Below are 22,632 nucleotides of genomic sequence, written 5' to 3' on the forward strand. Positions count from 1 at the left end.
TAATTCTCAGTAGTACACATATATGGTTCTTTAATGTATTTGCATTGTACTAATATGCGTTCATTTCCAATGGGTATAAATGTGTCTGAAACAGATGCATCCCAATTTTTTCAACATTAACATTATAGTCATTAGATGGCCCCCTAGAAAAATGTTCTTTGGGGGGAAGTGGGGCAGTGTGCTATAGAGGTGCTGTGTGTGTCACTAATTCACAGATGGGATAAATGCAGAGACCAAATTCCTTGTATGTGTGAGCATACTTGGCAAAAAAAGCTGATTGTAATTCTACAGGCCCCTGTGGCACGACCTACGCTTTTGTCCTTAATGGCATTTTTTTCCCCCTTGCATTACTTTTACTTTAATACTTTAAGTAGTTTTGAAACCAGTACTTTTATACTTTTACTTAAGTAAAAAGCTTGAGTTGAGACTTCAACTTCTACAAAAGTATTTTTAAACGCTAGAATCTATACTTCTACTTGAGTAATGAATGTGAATACTTTCGACGCCTCTGGCTACCACCAAACAGGTATAGCCTGTTTGGTGGGCGTTCTTTAACTGGTAATTGTAATCCGATCCGACAAGACGGAACTGACAATGCTAATTTGAATAGGCGGTGCCTGCAAACGTAGGCTACTGACAACAACACATGACCAAAATAGCACAAGGACTTTTTCTGGAGACGAAGAACAACACCATGTAAACTACATAATCCCACAAGCCCCAAAAACATTATAAGGTGAGTACAACGAATAGAAGAAAGGTGATGATTTTTTACTAATGATTAGCCTACTATCCATAATACATAAATTTAGGCAGACCAGATCCCAATTCACCAGATGTGGGACAAAGGCTACCTTTGTGTGGGACAATGTGGGATACCTTTGAGATTGTCTTAAAAATAGTCTCTCTATATATAGAGACTATATATTCTTCTGCCCCTTTGCTTATAACAATATGCTTTGCTATCTGGTTGATTCAGTAGGCCTATACGTAACAGCCTGCAAATAAAAACGTAACAAAAATATGTTATTTAAATGGCACTTTTCCAAGTTCTCTCACATGAGAAAACATAAGCATGGAGCTTTCTTTCATACTTTTCTGTTTGAGTCTCGCATTGTCTGTGTTGTTTCACGTCGTTGGCCGACTCACCTCCGTGTGAAATGGAAAAATAACTCAAGCAAACTTCACCCAAAACGTTAACAGACTCGCCTGGCACTGGTTTCACCCAGGGAAAGATATAGTTTCCCAGTCTTTATTGTAGCTGCATTTCCTCTTAGCCGTAGCGTAGCCTACGAGTGCTTTCCTCAATCTCCTGCTGCATGCCGTTCTTTAATTCAGACAAGTGTTGGTGGGCGCGCCCTTAACTTGCGTCCGCGTCCAAGTTCGATTGACATGATCAAACAGCCCGCACCGTCCCCTGATGACAGCCCTCACTGCTGTCTCCGCACACAGCTATTTGATTGGCAAAACACGCATTTAAAAAAAAGACTGACTGTCAATAACAATGCGCATATATTAAATGTCTCTCGAGTTTGTTGTTGTGGGTTTGTTTTTGTGTCATCGACTAAAGACAAGTGCGTCATCATAAATGCAAACCTTCATGCCCGAAGCCCTGTTGCCAGTGGCGTCAGGCTGTTTTATTCGGGGTTAAAGACCCGGATATTATTTAATTAGCCCCGAATATATTTATTGGTATATTTATTTAGCAGTGGCAACTATGGAATTTATCAATTCAATTCAGTCTAGAAGTGATGAAATGATTTTAGTCACTAGTTAGTTATTTTTTAAAGAAACATGAGGATTCCAGAGAAATCTTAAAATAAGTAGCCTAATCCTTCAAGATAGTCCTTCTGGCAAGAGATTAAACAGTTTAAAAACATAACCAGACTGTTGTAAGTGAATTGACCTATCCTAGTATCCCCAGTCAGAATCATATGTAGGTAGGTAGGTAGGTAGGTCGGTCGGTCGGTCGGTCGGTCGGTCTAGGGCACCAATTAAGAATTAAGAACAAACAACGGCTGGGTATTTTTTTTTTTTTTTACAAACCTTAATTTTTGGTGCCCCCCTCAGGTACTCGGTGCCCTACGCACTCTGTGTGTGTGTGTGTGTGTGTGTGTGTGTGTGTGTGTGTGTGTGTGTGTGTGTGTGTGTGTGTGTGTGTGTGTGTGTGTGTGTGTGTTTATATATATATATATATATATATATATATATATATATATAGTGGCAGACGCCAGGGAGGAGTGAGGGGAGTGGTAGGTCTGGCAACCTGCTGGCTCCACCCCAAAGGGATGGACTTCATCCCGTTAACGAGGCAAGCCTGAGGATCGTTAACAAGGGGTGCTTGGGCTTAAGAGGGCTAGCAAACAGACATGTTAAGGGGAACTTGGAACTGGAGCTAGAGTTAGGGCGGGCTGGCAGGCAGGCGGGCGGGCGGGCGGGCGGGCAGGCAGGGCGCTTTCAGCATTCTCTGTCAACGCTCGGTTTCGTCCTTCTCCGCCCCCTCGCCCCCTCCTGCCAACCCAACTCCGTTGTGATTGGTTACCTTCCTTGAAGCGCGCGCGCGGGCAGATTTGACCAGGCATATGGGGGCGCTGCAGGAGTGCCTCTACGGAGATGATTTCCCGGAAATGTGAACAAGTGAATCGCAAACGTTGTCCCGAGTGTTTAGCGCTCTGCACAGCCACCCCAGCCTGTCAGCAGGGAATACGTCGAAATGCATGTACGTCATTATTTGACACTTTAGTATGGTTAAACATTTATAGGTCATAAAAGTCCTAGTCCCCTTTAAACATTTCCTGGCGCATAATGTGACGCTTCAGAACCTAAAACCCAGTTTCTCCCCGTTGGCACGACAACACATAACCGGCGTTTTCAGAAATCTCCACTTCGGCCGGAGTTTTTAGAAATTATCGTTTTCTGTGATAAAAACTGCGTTTTCGTGTAAATGAGAGGCCAAACTGCGTGGAAATATTTGCGTTTTCCCTTCGTGTAAACGGGGCCCGAGAGACCTGGACACGGACTACGGACTTCGGAGGGATTACCCTTTTCCCGGACAAGCCCTCATTTTGAGACCTTTTTTTTAAAAAAAGTGTCCGGGAGGAATTTCAAAATCGTACTGGATTTCATTACAAAGCCTCATGCATGTTCACATTGAATTTGCGTTGCGTTTCTCTGGGTCTCAGTTCTGTTCACTTTGCATTGGTGGAAGTGAGTAGGGGGAGTGGTTAAGTAGAGCCTTCAGATTGGACGGTTTGACTTTAGAGTTACCATCATCATTTGTATTTCTTTTTTTTACCATTTATTGTTTCATAGGGACAAACATTAACAAATTTCTCCTACAGGGGATTGATGAAGTTCTATCTATTGAACGGAAAGAAACACTTGGTCATACTTTACACACTTTACCTCAGCATTGGCCTACTGAAAGCGACAGATATATTTTAAGCATTGGACTGAATGCCACGTAAATATAAATTTATGTTTTTGCACGTTTGCAATGTTTAAAATTTCAGGGAAAATTATATGCCTCTTCTGGTGTTGCTTAGGACAATAGCCTTTTGAGGCAGTGTTGTTTCTGAATATTAGTGTTAAGGGCCAATTATGCTTACTATCATAAATTATGCCGCGTTTCCACTGCAGGTGCGGAACGGATCGGATCGCAAAGGGGCGGTAGGGAGGGGGCGGTATAGCCCAGCTCAGTTCCGAGGTCGCGTTTCCACCGCCGACAGTACCCTTTGTGGTAGGCCGGATGTCGATCGCCACGGCAGCTACGTAAACATCGTAAACAACGTCTTCCTCCGCAAGAATGCAGACGAACGTCTCCACCTCCTTGTTCGCCCAAGCAAGCTTTTTACGCGACATGTTAATTGTAAAGAATAATACCTCGAGGCTACTGTTTGTTTGTTTTTATCCCCGCGTCACCCGGAAGGGACGATTCTGTCGACCAATCAACGGAGGGGGGGTGTAGCTAGAATTCCAGGGTACCCTTTCAGGCGTCTGGTCTCGTTTTGGGTACCGCAACGGAGGAGTCCCTAAAATGGGGTCGGAACGGGTACGGCAAAGTCCGGGTCACGCCCACTTTTGGCGGTGGAAACGCGATCCGACCCGCACCTTTGCGATCCGATCCGTTCCGCACCCTGCAGTGGAAATGCGCCATTAGTCACCATGTCTCTGGACACATTGTATGCAGTCACATGTTAATATCCCCCCCCCCCCCCCCCCCCCCCCCCCCCCCCCAAGTTATTTACTTTTTTTACTCGGAAATAACTTGAATAGAACTTTAAATGTGGGGATAAGCAACACAGCAGTCAGGTAGCTATTAAAAGCTATAATGAACTGTATTTTTGTTAAGCTAAAGCATTATGAAAAAATGTGCATGCACAATAAAGCATGCATAAAATTTGCCGCACCCTAAGCACACATTTTCATTTTCCCTCAGGGCTAAGCCCTAGGTTTATGAAACCAAGAAATGCCCCTGCCTGTTGCAATGAAGCAGAGTCAACCCGATTCGAGCCGTGACAGTTTAGTAGGACTATAAATCAAAAATGGCAATTGCATCTAGCTGCAGCCCCGGAGCCGCACACTGTGGTGTGACAAATTTTCTTGTTAAATTTCATTCATTAAAATAATAATAATTAGTGTTATTTAAAATATATGTTTTTCAACGTCAACTTAAAAAATAAAAAAGTATAATAAATCTAATAAAATAAAATTATATATATATTATTTTATTTTATCCGATTTATTATTTATTTTTTTAAGCTAATTAGCAAATGTTTTCGGTTAGGGTAACCGTAACCATATATATATGCTAATTAGCTAGACGATGGATACAGTGGCGTCACCAGGCTGTTTCATAGGCGCCAGAACCTATGAGGCCGCGGGGCAAATGGCCACCCCACTTTTCGTGAAAAATAAAAATAACAATAATTTTTTTAGCCTGTATTGATGTAGCCTGTATTGACTATTTCGTTTCTTAGTAATGTTTTGGCCTAATATTGTTCTCCCCCCGCAACCTTACATTCATTGTGCCTAAAACGTTCTCAACGATTCAGCCAATGAGAGTAGTACAGCAGGTAGCAACCGCGTTGCCATGGCCCATGGGTAAACAAATGATAAGGCACCCCCACGATCGCTGGAGGCTCCAATATCATGCAAGCACTTAATGTTTTTTTTTTTTTTTTTTCTACATCACAATTGCATTCTTTGATAAAATATTGTTTTTACCTATCATTACGAGTCTTGTATGGCCTAGTAGGGAAGGGATGTCCGATATTGGCTTTTTTGCCGATATCCGATATGCGATATTGTCCAACTCTAAATTTTCGATTCCGATATCAGCTGATACCGATGTCGATATTTGGGTTATTTTTCCTCAAACCTAATTTAGGTAACATTACATATCTCCTGTTGTGGAATTAACACAACATGCTTAATGTTATTGTGATGCCCACTGGATGCATTCTTGAATGCAACAAGGCTTTCCAAATGTTAACATTGTCTGTGCAAAATAAGAAAAATACTTCAACTTAATTTAAGGGAAAAGTGCCATGTTTATTTTTATTTTTTTAATGGTCTCAGACAACAGTTTGGATTACACTCTCCCTGAGATAATCTTGACAATGCCCACAACAAATAGGGCAAACTTGACTTCACAAATGATAAAACATTGTACCTGAACAACTATGTGCAACATAGCAGTATGTTTCTTTAACTAAAACTCAATAACCTTAATTGAATAAATGCACAAATATGAGTCAATTACAATGTGCACTGTACTGCACAATTTTGAAAACATTTATTTGAGCTATAAATAAAAAAATAATAATAAAAAAACAAGAAAATCGGTTTTAAGGCAAAAAAAATCCGATACCGATATTTGCAGATATTACATTTTTATGCTAATATCGGGCCAATAATATCGGTGGGCCGATAATATCGGACATCTCGTACAATGGCGCTGCTGCTGCTTGCTTATGGCTGGTTCTACACGATTTCAGCCCGATTCTGCCCCGATTCGTTCGTCGCAGACAAATTTGCGAGTCGTACGCGATTTTGAAAAGTCGGCGACGAGACGAGGTCTTGTAATGTGACATGATTGCGATCTGCAATTTCTTTCATCTGGGACGTTTGAAAACCCCACGACGAAAGTTTGGCATGCCAGTGATTTGGGGGAATCGCATGACGTATCCATTGTTGACATGGAGGGAATCCCGCGAACAGCTGTGGGGTGTTCCACAAAGCCGGTTTTATCACATAACCGGGTAAGTTAACCCAGGGTTTGCTGTAACCCTAGGTTTTCCGTTCCAAAAGGATCACGGTATGTTAGTTGCTATAGCAACATATGCTCTGAATCAAACCTGGTCGGACCAGAGGGGTGTTCCACGAACGGAGGTTAAACAAACACTGAGTTAACGCTGAACTCTAGGTTGATTGACCCTGTGCCGACCAACCCAGAGTTTTCGGTTCCACAGCAGCAGTTATGCATTAGTTCAATCAACTCGGGGTTGGTTAACACAGGGTTGTGCGCGTCCACGCAAAACTTAAAAAGACGTGATGTATGGATCATGGAAACCCTGATCGATATGGCGAAACGGGCCGCTTATTTCAATGAAATGGAACTCCAGGTTCTCCTGGAGAGCTATGACAAGGAGAAGGACATTATCACAAGAAAAGGGAACGCTAAAACCTCTGGAACCCGGAGAACCAAAGCCTGGCAGCGGATCGCTGACCGCGTAAATGCGTTAGTTACGCGTCAAAAGCATGATCCTTAATATTTGAGCCATGAATATATAAATATCCCAGTTAAGCATTCTTAAAGATCCTACCACATAAGCCCTTTCTTCTAAAACAATATGTACTCCGATTGCTTCCAAGCGGTCAGAGGATCAAGTATAAAAATGAAGTATAAAAAACATACAAACTGGTAAGCTTTTCCCAACATCGTATTGGTATAAATTTAAGTAAGCCATTTTTTTAAGCCAATCGTGAAAAGGCCGACAGTCGGCAGACTGGATCTGGCCCTCAAATTGTCTTGACCCCGGTGGAGGAGCTGTTAATAAACATAAATTCAGGGCGCCCTGGCATGGAGGGGGTACCTGGAGGTAGGCCTAATACCACCTCAGAGAGTCATGGGCCATACCCCACACTTGTTGAATGTAGGTTTTTGTGTTTTCTTGTATTTTAGAAGTAACACATGCAAAGTAACACATGCAAACACTTCGAAGTAACACATGCAAACCGTGTGCTTGCCACAGCGCATACTATTCCAAATGTTTCTTTTTTTGGTAACTGGGTAGAAAACCTAAAAGTGATAATTCATCAACTTCACAGATCAAGATGGATCAGTGCTTGTAATGAAGCCGCCGGCTACGATCGAACATTCTCCAGTGGATGCAAGTCCGTTAGGACTATTTTATACTTTATGTTGTAAATGCCTCTCGGCATAGTACTCAGACAATATTGCTCTTTGTATGATAGGAGGCCGATACAAATCTTAGATGGGTCATCTGAAACGACTGTGATGTGCTCAGCATCTCCAGCATTATAGCCTAGATAAAACTACCATTTGAAAAAAACGGAGGGCTACGCAAATAGTCATAACCCAAAACCGGGTTATGTTTCAAACTTAACCTGCGCAAAACCTGGTCCGACCAGGTTTGATTCAGAGCATATGTTGCTATAGCAACTAACATACCGTGATCCTTTTGGAACGGAAAACCTAGGGTTACAGCAAACCCTGGGTTAACTTACCCGGTTATGTGATAAAACCGGCTTTGTGGAACACCCCACTGGTTTTGCGCAGGTTAAGTTTGAAACATAACCCGGTTTTGGGTATTTCAACCGGCGTTCACCGCAGATTTCATGTGTTCACAATGGCATGCCCTTTTGATGAGAGAACTGCTGATATCAGAGCGCAAATTATACGTGCAATCCACCGGGAGCGATTGATAAGTCCACGGCTCGACATCTTGGCATATTGGATGACTTTTTGCTGGAGTGGAGAGATATAGATTCTCGCGCAAATCTTTAATATATTTAAATAGCCTCACATAGCCAACACTACCAATCGAGGACCTGGCCTCAGTTCACTCCAGACTATTTGCGTAGCCCTCCGTTTTTTTCAAATGGTAGTTTTATCTAGGCTATAATGCTGGAGATGCTGAGCACATCACAGTCGTTTCAGATGACCCATCCAAGATTTGTATCGGACTCCTATCATACAAAGAGAAATATTGTCTGAGTACTATGCCGAGACGCATTTAAAACATAAAGTATAAAATAGTCCTAACGGACTTGCATCCACTGGAGTAGGCCTATGTTCGATCGTAGCCGGCGGCTTCATTACAAGCACTGATCCATCTTGATCTGTGAAGTTGATGAATTGTCACTTTTAGGTTTTCTACCCAGTTACCAAAAAAAGAAACATTTGGAATAGTATGCGCTGTGGCAAGCACACGGTTTGCATGTGTTACTTCGAAGGCAAAAAAAATCTAAAATACAAGAAAACACAAAAACCTACATTCAACCAGTGTGGGGTATGGCCCATGACTCTCTGAGGTGGTATTAGGCCTACCTCCAGGTACCCCCTCCATGCCAGGGCGCCCTGAATTTATGTTTATTAACAGCTCCTCCACCGGGGTCAAGACAATTTGAGGGCCAGATCCAGTCTGCCGACTGTCGGCCTTTTCACGATTGGCTTAAAAAAGGGCTTATTTAAATTTATACCAATACGATGATGGGAAAAGTTTACCAGTTTGTTTGTTTTTTATACTTCATTTTTATACGTGATCCTCTGACCGCTTGGAAGCAATCGGAGTACATATTGTTTTAGAAGAAAGGGGTTATGTGGTAGGATCTTTAAGAATGCTTAACTGGGATATTTATATACTCATGGCTCAAATATTAAGGATCATGCTTTTGACGTGTAACTAACGCATTTACGCGGTCTGCGATCCGCTGCCAGGCTTTGGTTCTCCGGGTTCCAGAGGTTTTAGCGTTCCCTTTTCTTGTGATAATGTCCTTCTCCTCGTCATAGCTCTCCAGGAGAACCTGGAGTTCCATTTCATTGAAATAAGCGGCCCGTTTCGCCATATCGATCAGGGTTTCCATGATCCATACATCACGTCTTTTTAAGTTTGGCGTGGACGCGCACAACCCTGTGTTAACCAACCCCGAGTTGATTGAACTAATGCATAACCGCTGCTTTGGAACCGAAAACTCTGGGTTGGTCGGCACAGGGTCAATCAACCTAGAGTTCAGCGTTAACTCAGTGTTTGTTAAACCTCCGTTCGTGGAACACCCCTCAGGAGCTCACGGGCAGTGTTTACTAACTAGTAAAGAATTAACTAGTAAAGTAAAGACTAGTAGAGATGCGTGGTTGACGGTCATACCCGCGGACACCGTGGATAATCCAAGGGTTGGGTGGATTGCGTGGAAAAAAAGTAATACTTTGAGGAATTGCGGGCGGGTCGCGGTTAAAATAAATAAATAAATAATAAGTAGGTTAACATATTGACAAGACAAACGGCAAACTTTTTTTTTATTATTTAAAACTCCCTGCTTCTGAAATCTCCGCCCAGCGCTGGTCCGCTGGTTTTCCATAAGCATTCAACTGTGCGATCATCCCCTGCTGCATATGCCCTCACACTTTGTTGAATCATATGCTGGATGCTTTATTCTTTCTATGTGGCTTTTAGTTAATGATCGGACTAAGACCATGTTGGCTATGTTCGTTGTCAACAGGGGACATTTGGTTGGACATTTTAGCGAGCCGATAGGATCGCTACAATCAAAATCGGGATGACATTACAGCTTATCCGCGCATCTCTACTAACTAGACTTCACTGCACTACGCATAGGACCGCCATCATAATGCCGAGTATAGGAATTCAGGATCCATTGTTATTTACACGTTGTTGGTGCGTTGATGCTGCGTGAAGCACTGCATTGAACACGACCAAAGTTTCTACAGTCAAATCCAAAAGCCATCTTTAATGATGATTGCGATGATTATGATGATGAGGATTATGATGAGAATGATGAAAATGAAGAAGCTTATTATGATGATTCAGTGTTGACTTTGGTGATAGGGGTGGCAGTTGACGCGCGTGAAATGCGCACCATTAACGCTCTTTTGGGTTGGCCCAACGTTGGAGTTTTTTCACCTGCTGTCTAGCAAAAACAACAAGCACGCCACATAAACTTGTTGAGGCAAGCAAGGATATGTAGCGGGGGAAAAACTCCATAAGTGTGTGTGTGTGTGTGTGTGTGTGTGTGTGTGTGTGTGTGTGTGTGTGTGTGTGTGTGTGTGTGTGTGTGTGTGTGTGTGTGTGTGTGTGTGTGTGTGTGTGTGTGTGTTTATATACACACACACATAGTGGCAGATGCCAGGGAGGAGTGAGGGGAGTGGTAGGTCTGGTGTGTGTGTGTGTGTGTGTGTGTGTGTGTGTGTGTGTGTGTGTGTGTGTGTGTGTGTGTGTGTGTGTGTGTGTGTGTGTGTGTGTGTGTGTGTGTGTGTGTGTGTGTGTGTGTGTGTGTGTGTGTGTGCGCGCGTTTGCGTGTGCGTGCGTGTTTGTTTTTGTGCCACTCTGTTCGAGCCTGCACGAGAGTTCAATGCTGTAACGTGTTTCAGACCAATCGCAGTTCAAGGCCCACCTGGGCTGTACCACTCCAGGAGGGGCCGCTCAGTTACTTCTCTCTAAACAAAATCAACTTGGTTGTGACGTTGCGTCTGTTGAGTGAGTGAGAGGTTGCGGGGGCACAGCTCAGGCTGCCAGACGGCGCTGCAAGGAACTTTAATAAACGCAATATTGTTATCCCCCAGCAGTGTTTCCCCTAGAATTTTTTTTAGGCCCGGTGGTAAGAGCTGATGGTGTGATTTGTTATACATTTTTCACGGGATGCTAGAGTATTTGTTGGTTATTTCCAAATAAAACACTTGCTTAGCCATCACAAGTTGGTTAAGTTATGGACATATAAAGAACGAGGCTAGTGTTTCGCTGGGGCGGTAAAAATGTCCATGGTAACGGCGGGCTGAACCAATCAGACGTCGCATTTACGCGATCGGTTCATGGTATAGTTCTTCTGCCGGAGAATAAACAGTGTTTTTCTAAAAACAAAGTTGATTTAATATAAACTAATTTCATGTACAGGAGCATAAAGCACCAATACATATTGAGATAGCTGGTGGTGAGCTTGGATGGTTATGATATTATGGCTAATAATAATAAAAAAAAAAAAAAAAAAATTTCATTTTTTTTTTTTTTCTCTTTTTCATTTCTTTTCATTTTTTTGGCCGGTTGTTGGCCTGGCGGGGGCGCTCGTTGGCCTGGCGGCCCGCCAGGCCTGAACAATGGTAGGGGAAACACTGCCCAGTAACCAGCCCGACAGCCCCGAAAGGTTCACGGCCCACTGGGAATTCTCCCTACTCTCCCGATTACCACTCCGCCACCGTGTGTGTGTGTGTGTGTGTGTGTGTGTGTGTGTGTGTGTGTGTGTGTGTGTGTGTGTGTGTGTGTGTGTGTGTGTGTGTGTGTGTGTGTGTGTGTGTGTGTGTGTGTGTGTGTGTGTGTCATTGAAAGACCCACACAAAAAGGCAGACAGAAAGGTTTGGTAGTACCTGTTGTGTGATTTTGTGCCCCCTATGTGCGAAGTGGTGTATTACGCCTGGTGTCATTGAAACTGAGATTTATGGAATGAGATATCATATCACACCAGTAACAATAGGTATCCACAGATACTCTGTGAATACATAATCCATAACATTTTGAGCTGATATGTTTTCTATTTTTACTCTGAAGTCTGTTTGAATGATTCCACAAATGTACCCCACTAACTGAAATGCATCTTTCAGGGAGATTCAATTTACCACTTATAACATAAAGTCTGTCATTTAATGAAAAATATCTATCTATCATATTTTTTCATATGCTGGCTGGAGGTTAATATTTCCAAATACCTACTAATCTGTAGTATGTATAGGCTCCACCTTTTACCTACACATCACCAGCCCCTTCATATCGCTTAACGGATACGTGACTCCATATCCTTCAGTTAGTTTCTCAGAGTCAGAAAGAGAAATGATGTGTGAATAATATATTTGGAGGAGGATATTAAGTATTTACTACAGGATTTTGATTTTACCTTCGGTACTCAAATATAATCCCCATGTGTTTGTGTCTAGGTCCCCATTCTACTATGAGTGAGGAGAAAGAGGAACATGGCCGCCAGAGCAAAGACCAGAGGTATAAGAAGAAGATCTCTAACTCTCTGTGACTGTTGTCCATCTCAGAGCTCAGCATTGATATATCATGAGACCTTTGTTAGTCTGAATAAAAGCTGTTTGTGTGTTGTGTTGAAGCCCAGAGCAGCAGGAGAGAGCCGACTCCCCTGGACCCAGCTGTGTCTCCATGAAGAGTGACCGCTCTATGCATCATCCTGTTACTTTTCAAGTTGAACGCCCTTACAGAGAGGAGAGGTAGGAGTTTAAAACAGATCAGTTAGTTGTTATCAGACTACTGATGTTTACAGGTCAGAAGAAATATGTTTGCGTGTGTGCGTGTGTGCGTGTGTCTGTGTGTGTGTCTGTGTGTGTGTGTGTGTGTGTGTGTGTGTGTGTGTGTGTGTGTGTGTGTGTGTGTGTGTGTGTGTGTGTGTGTGTGTGTGTGTGTGTGTGTGTTGAGAAAAGGTAAGGATTTATCCAAGATTATTAAACACAGCATCTATAAATCCTACTTACATCCCTGTTCTTGTTTTTCTAGAAGAGTCCAGCAAGAGGGAGCCGACTCCCCTGGACCCAACTGTGTCTCCATGAAGAGTGACTGGCCTATGCATCATCCTGTTAATTTTCAAGATGACCGCCCTTACAGAGAGGAGAGGTAGGAGTTTAAAACAGATCAGTTTGTTGTTATCAGACTTTACTGGTACTGATGTTTACAGGTCAGGAGAAATACGTGCTGGTGTGTGTGTGTGTGTGTGTGTGTACGTGTACGCGTGTGTGTGTGTGTGTACGTGTGTTTGTGTTCACATACACACGGGGCGTGTGATGCGTCTGTGCAGTAGTGTTGGAGAAGTAGTGCTTGTAGTTAGTGCATGCTGCATGCTGCTTGCTACTCTCTGCTTTCAGCTACTGCCGCCGGATAGCCCTTTGTTATCAGGGACGAATAGAGGAGCCGAGTGTGTAAGTCTCCTTAGCCGGTACATAGCCTCTCCACTGCCAAGATCTCGTACATGCCTCCCCGTGGCACACATGGCAACTGGTCCCTTGCGATCCCAGGCTATGTTGTACATGATCTCGGAGCAGCAGTGGGCCCCAGAGAGGTGGCATGAAGGCCCATTGGTGAGTGGAAATGCCCTGTTGCCCGTAAACCGCTGTCCCAGTTATGGGTAAATAGGGCCAGCTTGGGTAAATAGTGAAGACCCCAACGGCGGAGCACGCAGAAGATGGTCGGTGGGAGAACCACCACAACGGCTGGGAAGGCGGAAGAAGGCAACCCAATAGCCACGTGGGTTAACTCAGGAGGGTACAGTGGCTAGGGGAGCAAACCCAGAAAACAAACCTGCACCTGGGGACAGGCACAGGCGGAGTCCAACTGATCGGACCACCGGCAGTCCCCTGCAAATCCTGCCAGACGAAGGTCGTCATGGGTTCTCTCATGCCACTGGAGGTCCATCTGGTAGGTGTGAAGATGGTGGAAGTGAGGTCTGCACACCCACACCCTCACCTTAATCCTCATCTATGCGCAAGCCTCTTGCCCCCCCCCCCCCCAAAAAAAAGTCCTGTGGCGTTGTGGAATGGTGGTGGGTACAGGCCAAGGATGTGGCTGGGAGTATCTAGCTAAACAATGCACACAGGCGGCAATGGAGTGATCGTCGTTAAGACTGTGGGATGGAACAGCGCGTCTTTTCGGCAGCTTTCATTGCTATGGAGCAGCCCCACACTGCTCACCCCTGAGATGGGGAAGGACCTAGAAAAGGTGGTCCAAAAAATTGCCTGCTCCCCATACTCCAGACGGTAAGCTGCAACCGTCGGAGCATCCCCCCCTCGCGGTCGAAAAATAAAAGATAAAAAAAAATAAGCTAAGCATTGCTGCGTGGAACGCTCGCACACTGCTGGACCTGGCTGGAACTCCTGACAGGCCCCACCGCAGGACAGCGCTGGTGGCCCTGGAGCTTGCAAGATACAACATAGACATAGCAGCTCTCAGCGAGACAAGACTACATGGAGAGGACTCCCTGTCAGAGGTTGGTGCTGGGTACACCTTCTTCTGGAAGGGGGTCCCCGAAGGCACTCGCCGTAATCATGGTGTTGGCTTTGCTGTGAAGTCTAGACTGCTGCAGCACATTCCGGAATCCCCCGTCGGCATCAATGAACGACTGATGACATGGCGCATTCCCCTGGCAAAGGAACGCTTTGCCACCCTCATCAGTGCGCACCTACTCTTGATGCCGAGCATAACATCAAAGACGATTTCTACAGAGCTCTTGTCTCTTATCAGACTTTACTGGTATTGATGTTTACAGGTCAGAAGAAATATGTATGTGTGTGTGTGTGTGTGTGTGTGTGTGTGTGTGTGTGTGTGTGTGTGTGTGTGTGTGTGTGTGTGTGTGTGTGTGTGTGTGTGTGTGTGTGTGTGTGTGTGTGTGTGTGTTGAGAAAAGGTAAGGATTTATCCAAGATTATTAAACACAGCATCTATAAATCCACCTTACATCCCTGTTCTTGTTTTTCTAGAGGAGTCCAGCGAGAGGGAGCCTACACCCCTGGACCCAGCTGTGTCTCCATGAAGAGTGACTGGTCTATGCATCATCCTGTTACTTTTCAAGATGAACACCCTTACAGAGAGGAGAGGTAGGAGTTTAAAACAGATCAGTTTGTTTTTATCAGACTTAACTGATACTGATGTTTACAGGTCAGGAGAAATACGTGTGTGTGTGTGTGTGTGTGTGTGTGTGTGTGTGTGTGTGTGTGTGTGTGTGTGTGTGTGTGTGTGTGTGTGTGTGTGTGTGTGTGTGTGTGTGTGTGTGTGTGTGTGTGTGTGTGTTGAGAAAAGGTAAGGATGTATCCAAGATTATTAAAACACAGCATCTATCAATCCACCTTACATTCCTGTTCTTGTTTTTCTAGAAAAGTCCAGCAAGAGGGAGAAGACGTTGATAGTATAAAAGTGGAGCAGATGATGTGGGGAGGTAAGAGACTCTTATATTGAGTATCAGTTTAAACGGTTTGATCCAGATATGCAGGGGTATTGTGGGGTTATCAGTTTAAATGGTTTGATCCAGAGTTATTATTGGTCAATCACAGGGGTGGGCAACTTTAATGGTGGGGAAGGGCCACTAAAGTTTCATACATTGTCCGCTAGATTGCGCACCTGCCCTCTCACCAGTAGGATACTGTCAACCCCACAACTCAAATTGCCTCTACTAGTTCCAAATGTAATTATAATAATGCAAAACATTAGCAATTATTATTGAGTGTAATTTCAATTTCAAGTGATGCTTCTATTACTTACTTACTATGTATGAACTTAAATAAAGCGTTACTAATTAACAAACAAAAATCCACATCCCTGAGTGCTAAATAAACATTTCAGTGTATTATTGTGTCCTAAAAGTTTGACAAAAGTAAGTTATAATGAAGGGTTTTTAACTGCATCTCCACATGCCTCTGACTTCTTTCAAATTGGCATGTATGATGAGTTATCCATTCAAATGCATTTAATAATGCTTTTTTTACATTCATGTACAACTTAATTAAAGCTGTACTATGAATGCTGCCACAACGTTATTGGAGCATGTGGAGGACGGACAACATTACAGATCCAATAGAGCGCGCTCTATTGGTGGATTTTTGTAATTACAATGGATCATGTGAATTTGCGTGCTTTCACTATCAACTATCCCGCGGGCCGTATTAAGTGACCCACGTCAACAGTTGCCAATGTCTGGTCTCTCAGGTTAAAAAATGTTAAACAATAAACTGCAGATCAGCAGCAGAATAACCCATTGGTAGAGATGCAACACTCTTGTTATATCATCATAGAAAGCCATTTTCTTCTGATACTCAACAATGATATCACTACTTAGCATGTTATGAGATATAATATGTATCATTGCATGATATTGATGAGGATATATCGTGTTTGAATATATGTACTGTTTTTTCTAATCTAGGAACTGTTGCTGTCAAGTGCCAACATAAAATCAAGTCTCGTCTGAAGAAGAAGTTCAGGCGTGTGTTTGAGGGAATCGCTAAAGCAGGACAGCAAACGGGTCTGAATGACTTCTACACAGAGCTCTCCATCACAGAGAGAGGCAGTGGAGAGGTCAACAAGGAACATGAGGTCAGACTGATTGAAAAAGCTTCCAGGAAACTAGCAAAGGAGGAAACACCAATAAAATGTGAAGACATCTTTAAACCCTTACCTGGACGAGATCAGTCAATCAGAACAATGATGACAACTGGAGTGGCTGGTATTGGAAAAACCGTCTTAACACACAAGTTCACTCTGGACTGGGCTGAAGGCAAACACAACCACGACATACACTTCGCATTTCTCCTCACTTTCAGAAAGCTGAATTTACTGAAAGGGAAAGAGTTTAGCTTGGTGGAACTTCTTCATCACTTCTTTATTGAAACCAAAGAAGCAGGAATCTGCAGATACGATCAGTTTCAGATCGTCTTCATCTTGGATGGTCTGGATGAGTGTCGACTTCCTCTGGACTTCCAGAACAACCCGGTCTGGAATGATGTTACAAAGCCGACCTCGGTGGATGTGGTGCTGACCAACCTCATCAGGGGCAACCTGCTTCCCTCCGCTCGCATCTGGATAACCACACGACCGGCGGCAGCCAATCAGATCCCTGCTGAGTGTGTTGACATGGTGACAGAAGTGAGAGGGTTCACCGACCCACGGAAGGAGGAGTACTTCAGGAAGAGATTCAGAGAAGAGACGCTGGCCAGCAAAATCATCTCCCACATCAAGGCATCACGAAGCCTCCACATCATGTGTCACATCCCATTCTTCTGTTGGATCAGTGCTACAGTTCTGGAGGACTGCTTCAAAACATCCCAAAGAGGAGAAAAGATTCCCAAGACTTTGACTCAGATGTACAGCCACTTCCTGAGGGTTCAGTCCATACAGGGGGACAGGAAGTACCATGGGAGAGCTGAAACAGATCCACACTGGAGTTCAGAGAGCAGGAAGATCATCGCTTCCCTGGGAAAACTGGCTTTTAACCAGCTGGAGAAAGGCAACCTGATCTTCTATGAGGCAGACCTGGCAGAGTGTGACATCGATATAAGAGAAGCCTCAGTGTCCTCAGGAGTTTTCACCCAGGTCTTTAAAGAGGAGTGTGGGCTGTACCAGGACAAGGTGTTCTGCTTTGTCCATCTGAGCCTCCAGGAGTTTCTGGCTGCCCTTCATGTCCTTCTGTCCTTCATCAACACTGGAATCAATCTGCTCTCAGAAGAACAACCAACCTCTAGGGATAATGAACTCCTCCTCTACCAGAGTGCTGTGGACAAGGCCTTACAGAGTAAGAATGGACACCTGGACTTGTTCCTCCGATTCCTCCTGGGCCTCTCTCTAGAGACCAATCAAATGCTCCTACGAGGTCTATTGGGACAGACAGGAAGTTGCTCACAGACCAATAAGGAAACTGTGTCTTACATCAAAGAGAAGATGAGTGTAGATCTATCTCCAGAGAGAAGCATCAATCTGTTCCACTGTCTGAATGAGCTAAATGATAGTTCTCTAGTGGAGGAGATCCAACAGTACCTGACATCAGGAAGACTCTCCAGAAAGAAACTCTCCCCTGCTCAGTGGTCTGCTCTGGTCTTCATCTTAATGTCAACTGAGGAGGAACTGGACGTTTTTGACCTGAAGAAATACTCTGCTTCAGAGGAGGGTCTTCGGAGGCTGCTGCCAGTGGTCAAAGCCTCCAGAATATCTCTGTAGGTTTACTATTATCATGTAATACAATTCACCCAACATCGTATACATAATTCAAGAATACAAAAGTTAAAATTACATTTAAAACATGTCTGTAGGTCCCCTTATAACATGTATTACAAAACACACAGCCCAATATAATACTGAAATGAACAATTAATATTAATTTAGAAAACATTCCAGAGCTATTATTATATTTATTGCAATGCAAAATTAACATTTTTAATGTGACAATTATTCGTTAAACTGTTTTAGTTCTAACAAAACATTTCAACACAGTTCCTATCATGCCCCTTTTTATTTTGTGTGAAGGCTAATTGACTGTCAGCTGTCAGAGAGATGCTGTGAAGCTCTGACCTCAGTTCTCAGCTCCAACTCCTCTAGTCTGAGAGAGCTGGACCTGAGTATCAATGATCTGCAGGATTCAGGAGTGAAGCAGCTCTCTACTGGACTGGGGAATCCACACTGTACACTGGAAACTCTAAGGTCAGTTTAACTCAATGTGCAAACAGTTACACAAAATGGTTCCATATCAGTCATCATCATTTTAATTCCAACAACTCAATATATAATTTAATAGGAATAACTCATTAACACATTTCTATTTGTGTTGCCATGACAGTATTAGGTTTAAGTTTTTTAATTATATTTTACTGATGTAAGATGTTTGTTGTTTTATTCCTATTCTACTCTTTACCATGTAGTCATGAAAAGTAATGTGGTGTTTACAGCTGTTTAGTAAAGTTTTATAACAGCCTCTTCCTAAAACAGGCTTTTTCAGGTCAGTATAAACGTTTTGTTGAATATGTGTATATATTTTTGATGGCTAACTATTACCATTTGACGATATATCTTTTTACATTGGCTGAATTGCTTCTGTATTCATAATAGGGAAAAAAAAAAAAAGAGTAAAAGACTTGCGTTGTTAAAAACAGTTCCTCACATGTTCCTGTTTATTTTGTGGGAAGGCTGAATGGCTGTCATCTGTCAGAGCAATGCTGTGAAGCTCTGGCCTCAGTTCTCAGCTCCAACTCCTCCAGTCTGAGAGAGCTGGACCTGAGTACCAATGATCTGCAGGATTCAGGAGTGAAGCTGCTCTCTGCTGGACTGGGGAGTCCACACTGTACCCTGGAAACTCTCAGGTCAGTTTTACTCAATGTGCATACAGTTACATAAAAAGGTTCCATATCAGAGAACATGTAACAGATTTAAATCCATAAAAATGAAAACAAACTCCTAAATATAGCATATTCATTAGAATAACTAATCATAACTAATATTAACTGTGTGTGTGTGTGTGTGTGTGTGTGTGTGTGTGTGTGTGTGTGTGTGTGTGTGTGTGTGTGTGTGTGTGTGTGTGTGTGTGTGTGTGTAGGTTGTCTGGCTGCATGGTCACACAGATAGGCTGTGCTTCTCTGGCCTCAGCTCTGAACTCCAACCCCTCCCATCTGAGAGAGTTGGACCTGAGCTATAATCACCCAGGAGACTCAGGAGCTGCGCTGCTCTCTGCTAGACAGAAGGATCAACGCTGGAGACTGGACACTCTGAGGTATGGGGAGGACAGCTACACACTCAGTGACAATGTCTCCAATAAGGATGAAGTGGTTCCAAAGCTGTAACTCATGTGGTGTAGAAAGCTATGAGACAGCAGAATTTGAATGTAAATGTTTCCATTTTTAAATAAACATGCTGCTCTCACTTTATTTACCCCCAGTGTGGAGCACGGTGGAGTGTGGAGGCTGAAACCAGGTCTAAAGAAGTGTAAGTGTCTGTTTAGTTTGATTCATCAAAATACACACAAACTATTGAGACGGAAAGTCTATCTATACAGCAGTAGGTGATGTCCATTCAAATCTTTTAAAACCATTTTTAGGCTTATTATTATAAATATTAGTACAGTTGAGGTGGTTCGGTATCTGGTAAGGATTAAAAAACGATTGCTTGAACTATTGTTTATGAAGTCCATTTCAGTACCTATCGGATGATATATTTTTCTATGTTAATGTTTGTGTGGATACATCATCAGCAAAAAAGTGGCAGATAGGGAATAAGAGGTATTCAAAAAAAGTAGTGATGATGATGATGAATAATGGGATAGCAGCCTAATCATGTCCTGTTCTACCGTCAGATGCCTGTGAACCCACATTGGACCCAAACACAGCCCACAGACATCTCTCTGTGTCTGAGGACCTCAGAGAGGTGAAACAGCTTGGAAAGAAACAGAGACATCCTGATCACCCAGAGAGATTTGACCACTGTGAGCAGGTGTTGTGTAGAGACGGTCTGACTGGCCGCTGTTATTGGGAGATAGAATGGAAAGGAGATGTTTATATAGGAGTGACATACAGAGGGATCACGAGAGGATTAAGTCAACACAGCGAGCTTGGAGGAAACGACAAGTCCTGGAGTCTTCATTGTTCTGCTGATGGTTACTTTGCCTGGTACAACAACAGTAGTACAGTCATAGATCTCCCCCCAGCTGGCTCTACCAGAGTAGGAGTGTATCTAGACCGGCCCGCTGGCACTCTGTCCTTCTACAGAGTGACCCCAGATGTAGGAGGGTCCTCAGACACACTGACGCACATCCACACCTTCCAGTCCAAATTCACCCAGGAGGACCTCCTCCCTGGGTTTTGGTATGGGAAATTTGGATCCTCTGTGTCGCTGAGTCGGTGGTAGTGACACACACACGCTCTCACTCCCTCACTCCCTCACTCACGCACTCACGCACTCACGCACTCACTCACATTAAAACAGACACACAAAAAAAATCTTTATAATGTTGATGCATGATTTTGGACTATATGGAAATCCCAGGTCTTCAGGAAATGTTTGTGGTCGCTGTGTCATAATTCAGCTTAATATTCAATATATTGTTGATAATGGCACACTCGTTAACGAGAAAATGTCATCCGGCACTGCATGTCAAAAAGGTTGCTGACCCCTGTTCTACAGAGTGTCAGATGTAGCAGGGTCCATAGAAACCCTGACACACATCCACACCTTCAAGTCCACATCCACAGAGAACCTCCTCCCTGTGCTAGGGTTATGGGGTGAAGGTTCCTCAGTGCCTTTGTGTGGCCTGACATTGACATTGACACGCACACGCCCACGTGCGTGGGTGTGTGCGTGCGTGTCAATCCCCTTAAAAGGGTGACGTCACCAGGGGAAAGAGGAGTTGTTACCAGGGGAAGCGCAAAGTTGGAAAACTGTCTCAAAGATGTCCAAGCAGTCGTTGGTGGATTCGTGTTCTTTGGCGTAAATCAGTTTGGGGTTTTCTCTCTTGGAGGAATTTGGGTTCACACTTCCTCAGCAACGATCTGGCAAGGAGCCCTAGCCCTGCTGAGATTGTTTCCTTCCTGTTCGCATTTGAACTACTGGGCAGAGCAGCAGGGCTAAAACTAAAGGCTATGCAAAGAATCGCTTTTCCTATATCGTCTCAGGTCGGATTGTGTGCTCGCTCCTATAATCACAATAGCTTTTCTGTATATGAATCAATTCCACCCCCACCAAATTTACGTCGGTAGCTAGAGTTTCTCATACCAGCCCTAGGACTTATGTTACACATATTGTTTATTTGTCTTATTTTATTGAATCCATGTTTGCTGTGGGGTTTAAGTCTGTTTTTTATTAACCTGTATATATCGTGTGTAACGAGGCAGAGTCCCGTGTTTGTTTTCCTTTTTGTTGTGTTTCATAACCTTTTAGTTCAAGTTTTGGTTTACTTATGTTAGATTGTAACCTGTGTGAATACTCCTGTTCCTGTTGCCTGGTTTTGTTTTGCTGTTGGACTTTATGTATGTGAAAATCGTTGCTTCTTGGAATACCTTGATTTAATTTACTACGTCGATACACTTATTTTTCTAGAAGTTGTTTGCCTGATCTTTTACTTTTCTCAGTGAAACATGCAGTAGCTTAATGTTGGCACACACATAGTAATAGTAATATAGTAGTGAGTAGGGGGTTGTTTAAAAGTGAAACGTCATGAAACGTTTGTGTTTGTGAGGACCAGTTATCTTGGATTATATGCATCTGGACCCACGGAGAGACATACAACACTATTATATTTGTGTTGATTAAATACTTGCATCCACTCCAAATGCTACATTTTATTTGGCTTCTGAAAAGTGTAGCATGATAGATCATCATAGGGTCACCTAAGCAGGTAAATTTTGAAAATGGAAAATGGAACACGATTTAAAGCAGATTTGATATTGTTAATAAATGCAAGTAGCCTTTAGGAAAGACTGAGGATTGATGTTCCTGTTGTGAATGACTTTAAACTGAATAAAGATATAAATTTTTTGGTCGTGTTTATTGTGGTCATCTAAGGGTCTTACTTCTCTATCATACTTAAACAACTCAGTGAGCCAACTGAATGTTCTTGTGTGTTCCGCCAATGACTTGCCGTTTCTTCAGTTAAAATTTAGCAGATGTTTCTCCAGAGATCAGCTGGAATTTCTTTCCAGTAACAGTTCAAAGATTTAAAGGTAATAATATAAAATAAGAGCTTTCAGCTATAGCTCCTCCCTGCCTTGACACCTCCTTCATTGTTTTCCTTATTAGTGCCCTTTATCCCTTTTTGTTTCCTTGGTTACTTCCCTTTGAAAAAGGTACCCAAAGTGGCAAGCAGTGGGTTAAAATGTGCTCCTAAACGGTAAAATCCCTTTCATTACTCA

The 22,632-nt window shown here is 43.2% G+C and overlaps 1 protein-coding gene across 1 annotated transcript; it reads left to right on the forward strand.

Annotated features, from left to right (window-relative positions):
- Positions 1 to 615: 615 nt before the first annotated feature.
- LOC115556060 (NACHT, LRR and PYD domains-containing protein 3) lies at positions 616 to 22,268 on the forward strand. The gene is made up of 12 exons (XM_030373177.1): positions 616 to 736; positions 12,185 to 12,245; positions 12,362 to 12,478; positions 12,762 to 12,878; positions 14,734 to 14,850; positions 15,127 to 15,188; positions 16,173 to 17,955; positions 18,266 to 18,439; positions 18,922 to 19,095; positions 19,329 to 19,502; positions 19,668 to 19,714; positions 20,082 to 22,268. Exons 2-12 carry the CDS (start codon positions 12,199 to 12,201, stop codon positions 20,630 to 20,632), a joined length of 3,363 nt encoding a protein of 1,120 aa, XP_030229037.1. The 5' UTR covers positions 616 to 736; positions 12,185 to 12,198; the 3' UTR covers positions 20,633 to 22,268.
- Positions 22,269 to 22,632: the final 364 nt, after the last annotated feature.

The sequence above is a fragment of the Gadus morhua genome, chromosome 12 (genome assembly GCF_902167405.1).
Source record: "Gadus morhua chromosome 12, gadMor3.0, whole genome shotgun sequence".
In the NCBI taxonomy this organism is placed as follows: domain Eukaryota; kingdom Metazoa; phylum Chordata; class Actinopteri; order Gadiformes; family Gadidae; genus Gadus; species Gadus morhua.

Bases quoted from the DNA above. Each gene is read 5' to 3' on its own strand.
- LOC115556060 (XM_030373177.1), top strand. From the start codon at position 12,199: ATGAGTGAGGAGAAAGAGGAACATGGCCGCCAGAGCAAAGACCAGAG. The intron at 12,479-12,761 runs GTAGGAGTTTAA...TTGTTTTTCTAG, and splicing joins CGCCCTTACAGAGAGGAGAG to AAGAGTCCAGCAAGAGGGAG. The intron at 19,715-20,081 runs GTAAGTGTCTGT...TTCTACCGTCAG, and splicing joins GAAACCAGGTCTAAAGAAGT to ATGCCTGTGAACCCACATTG.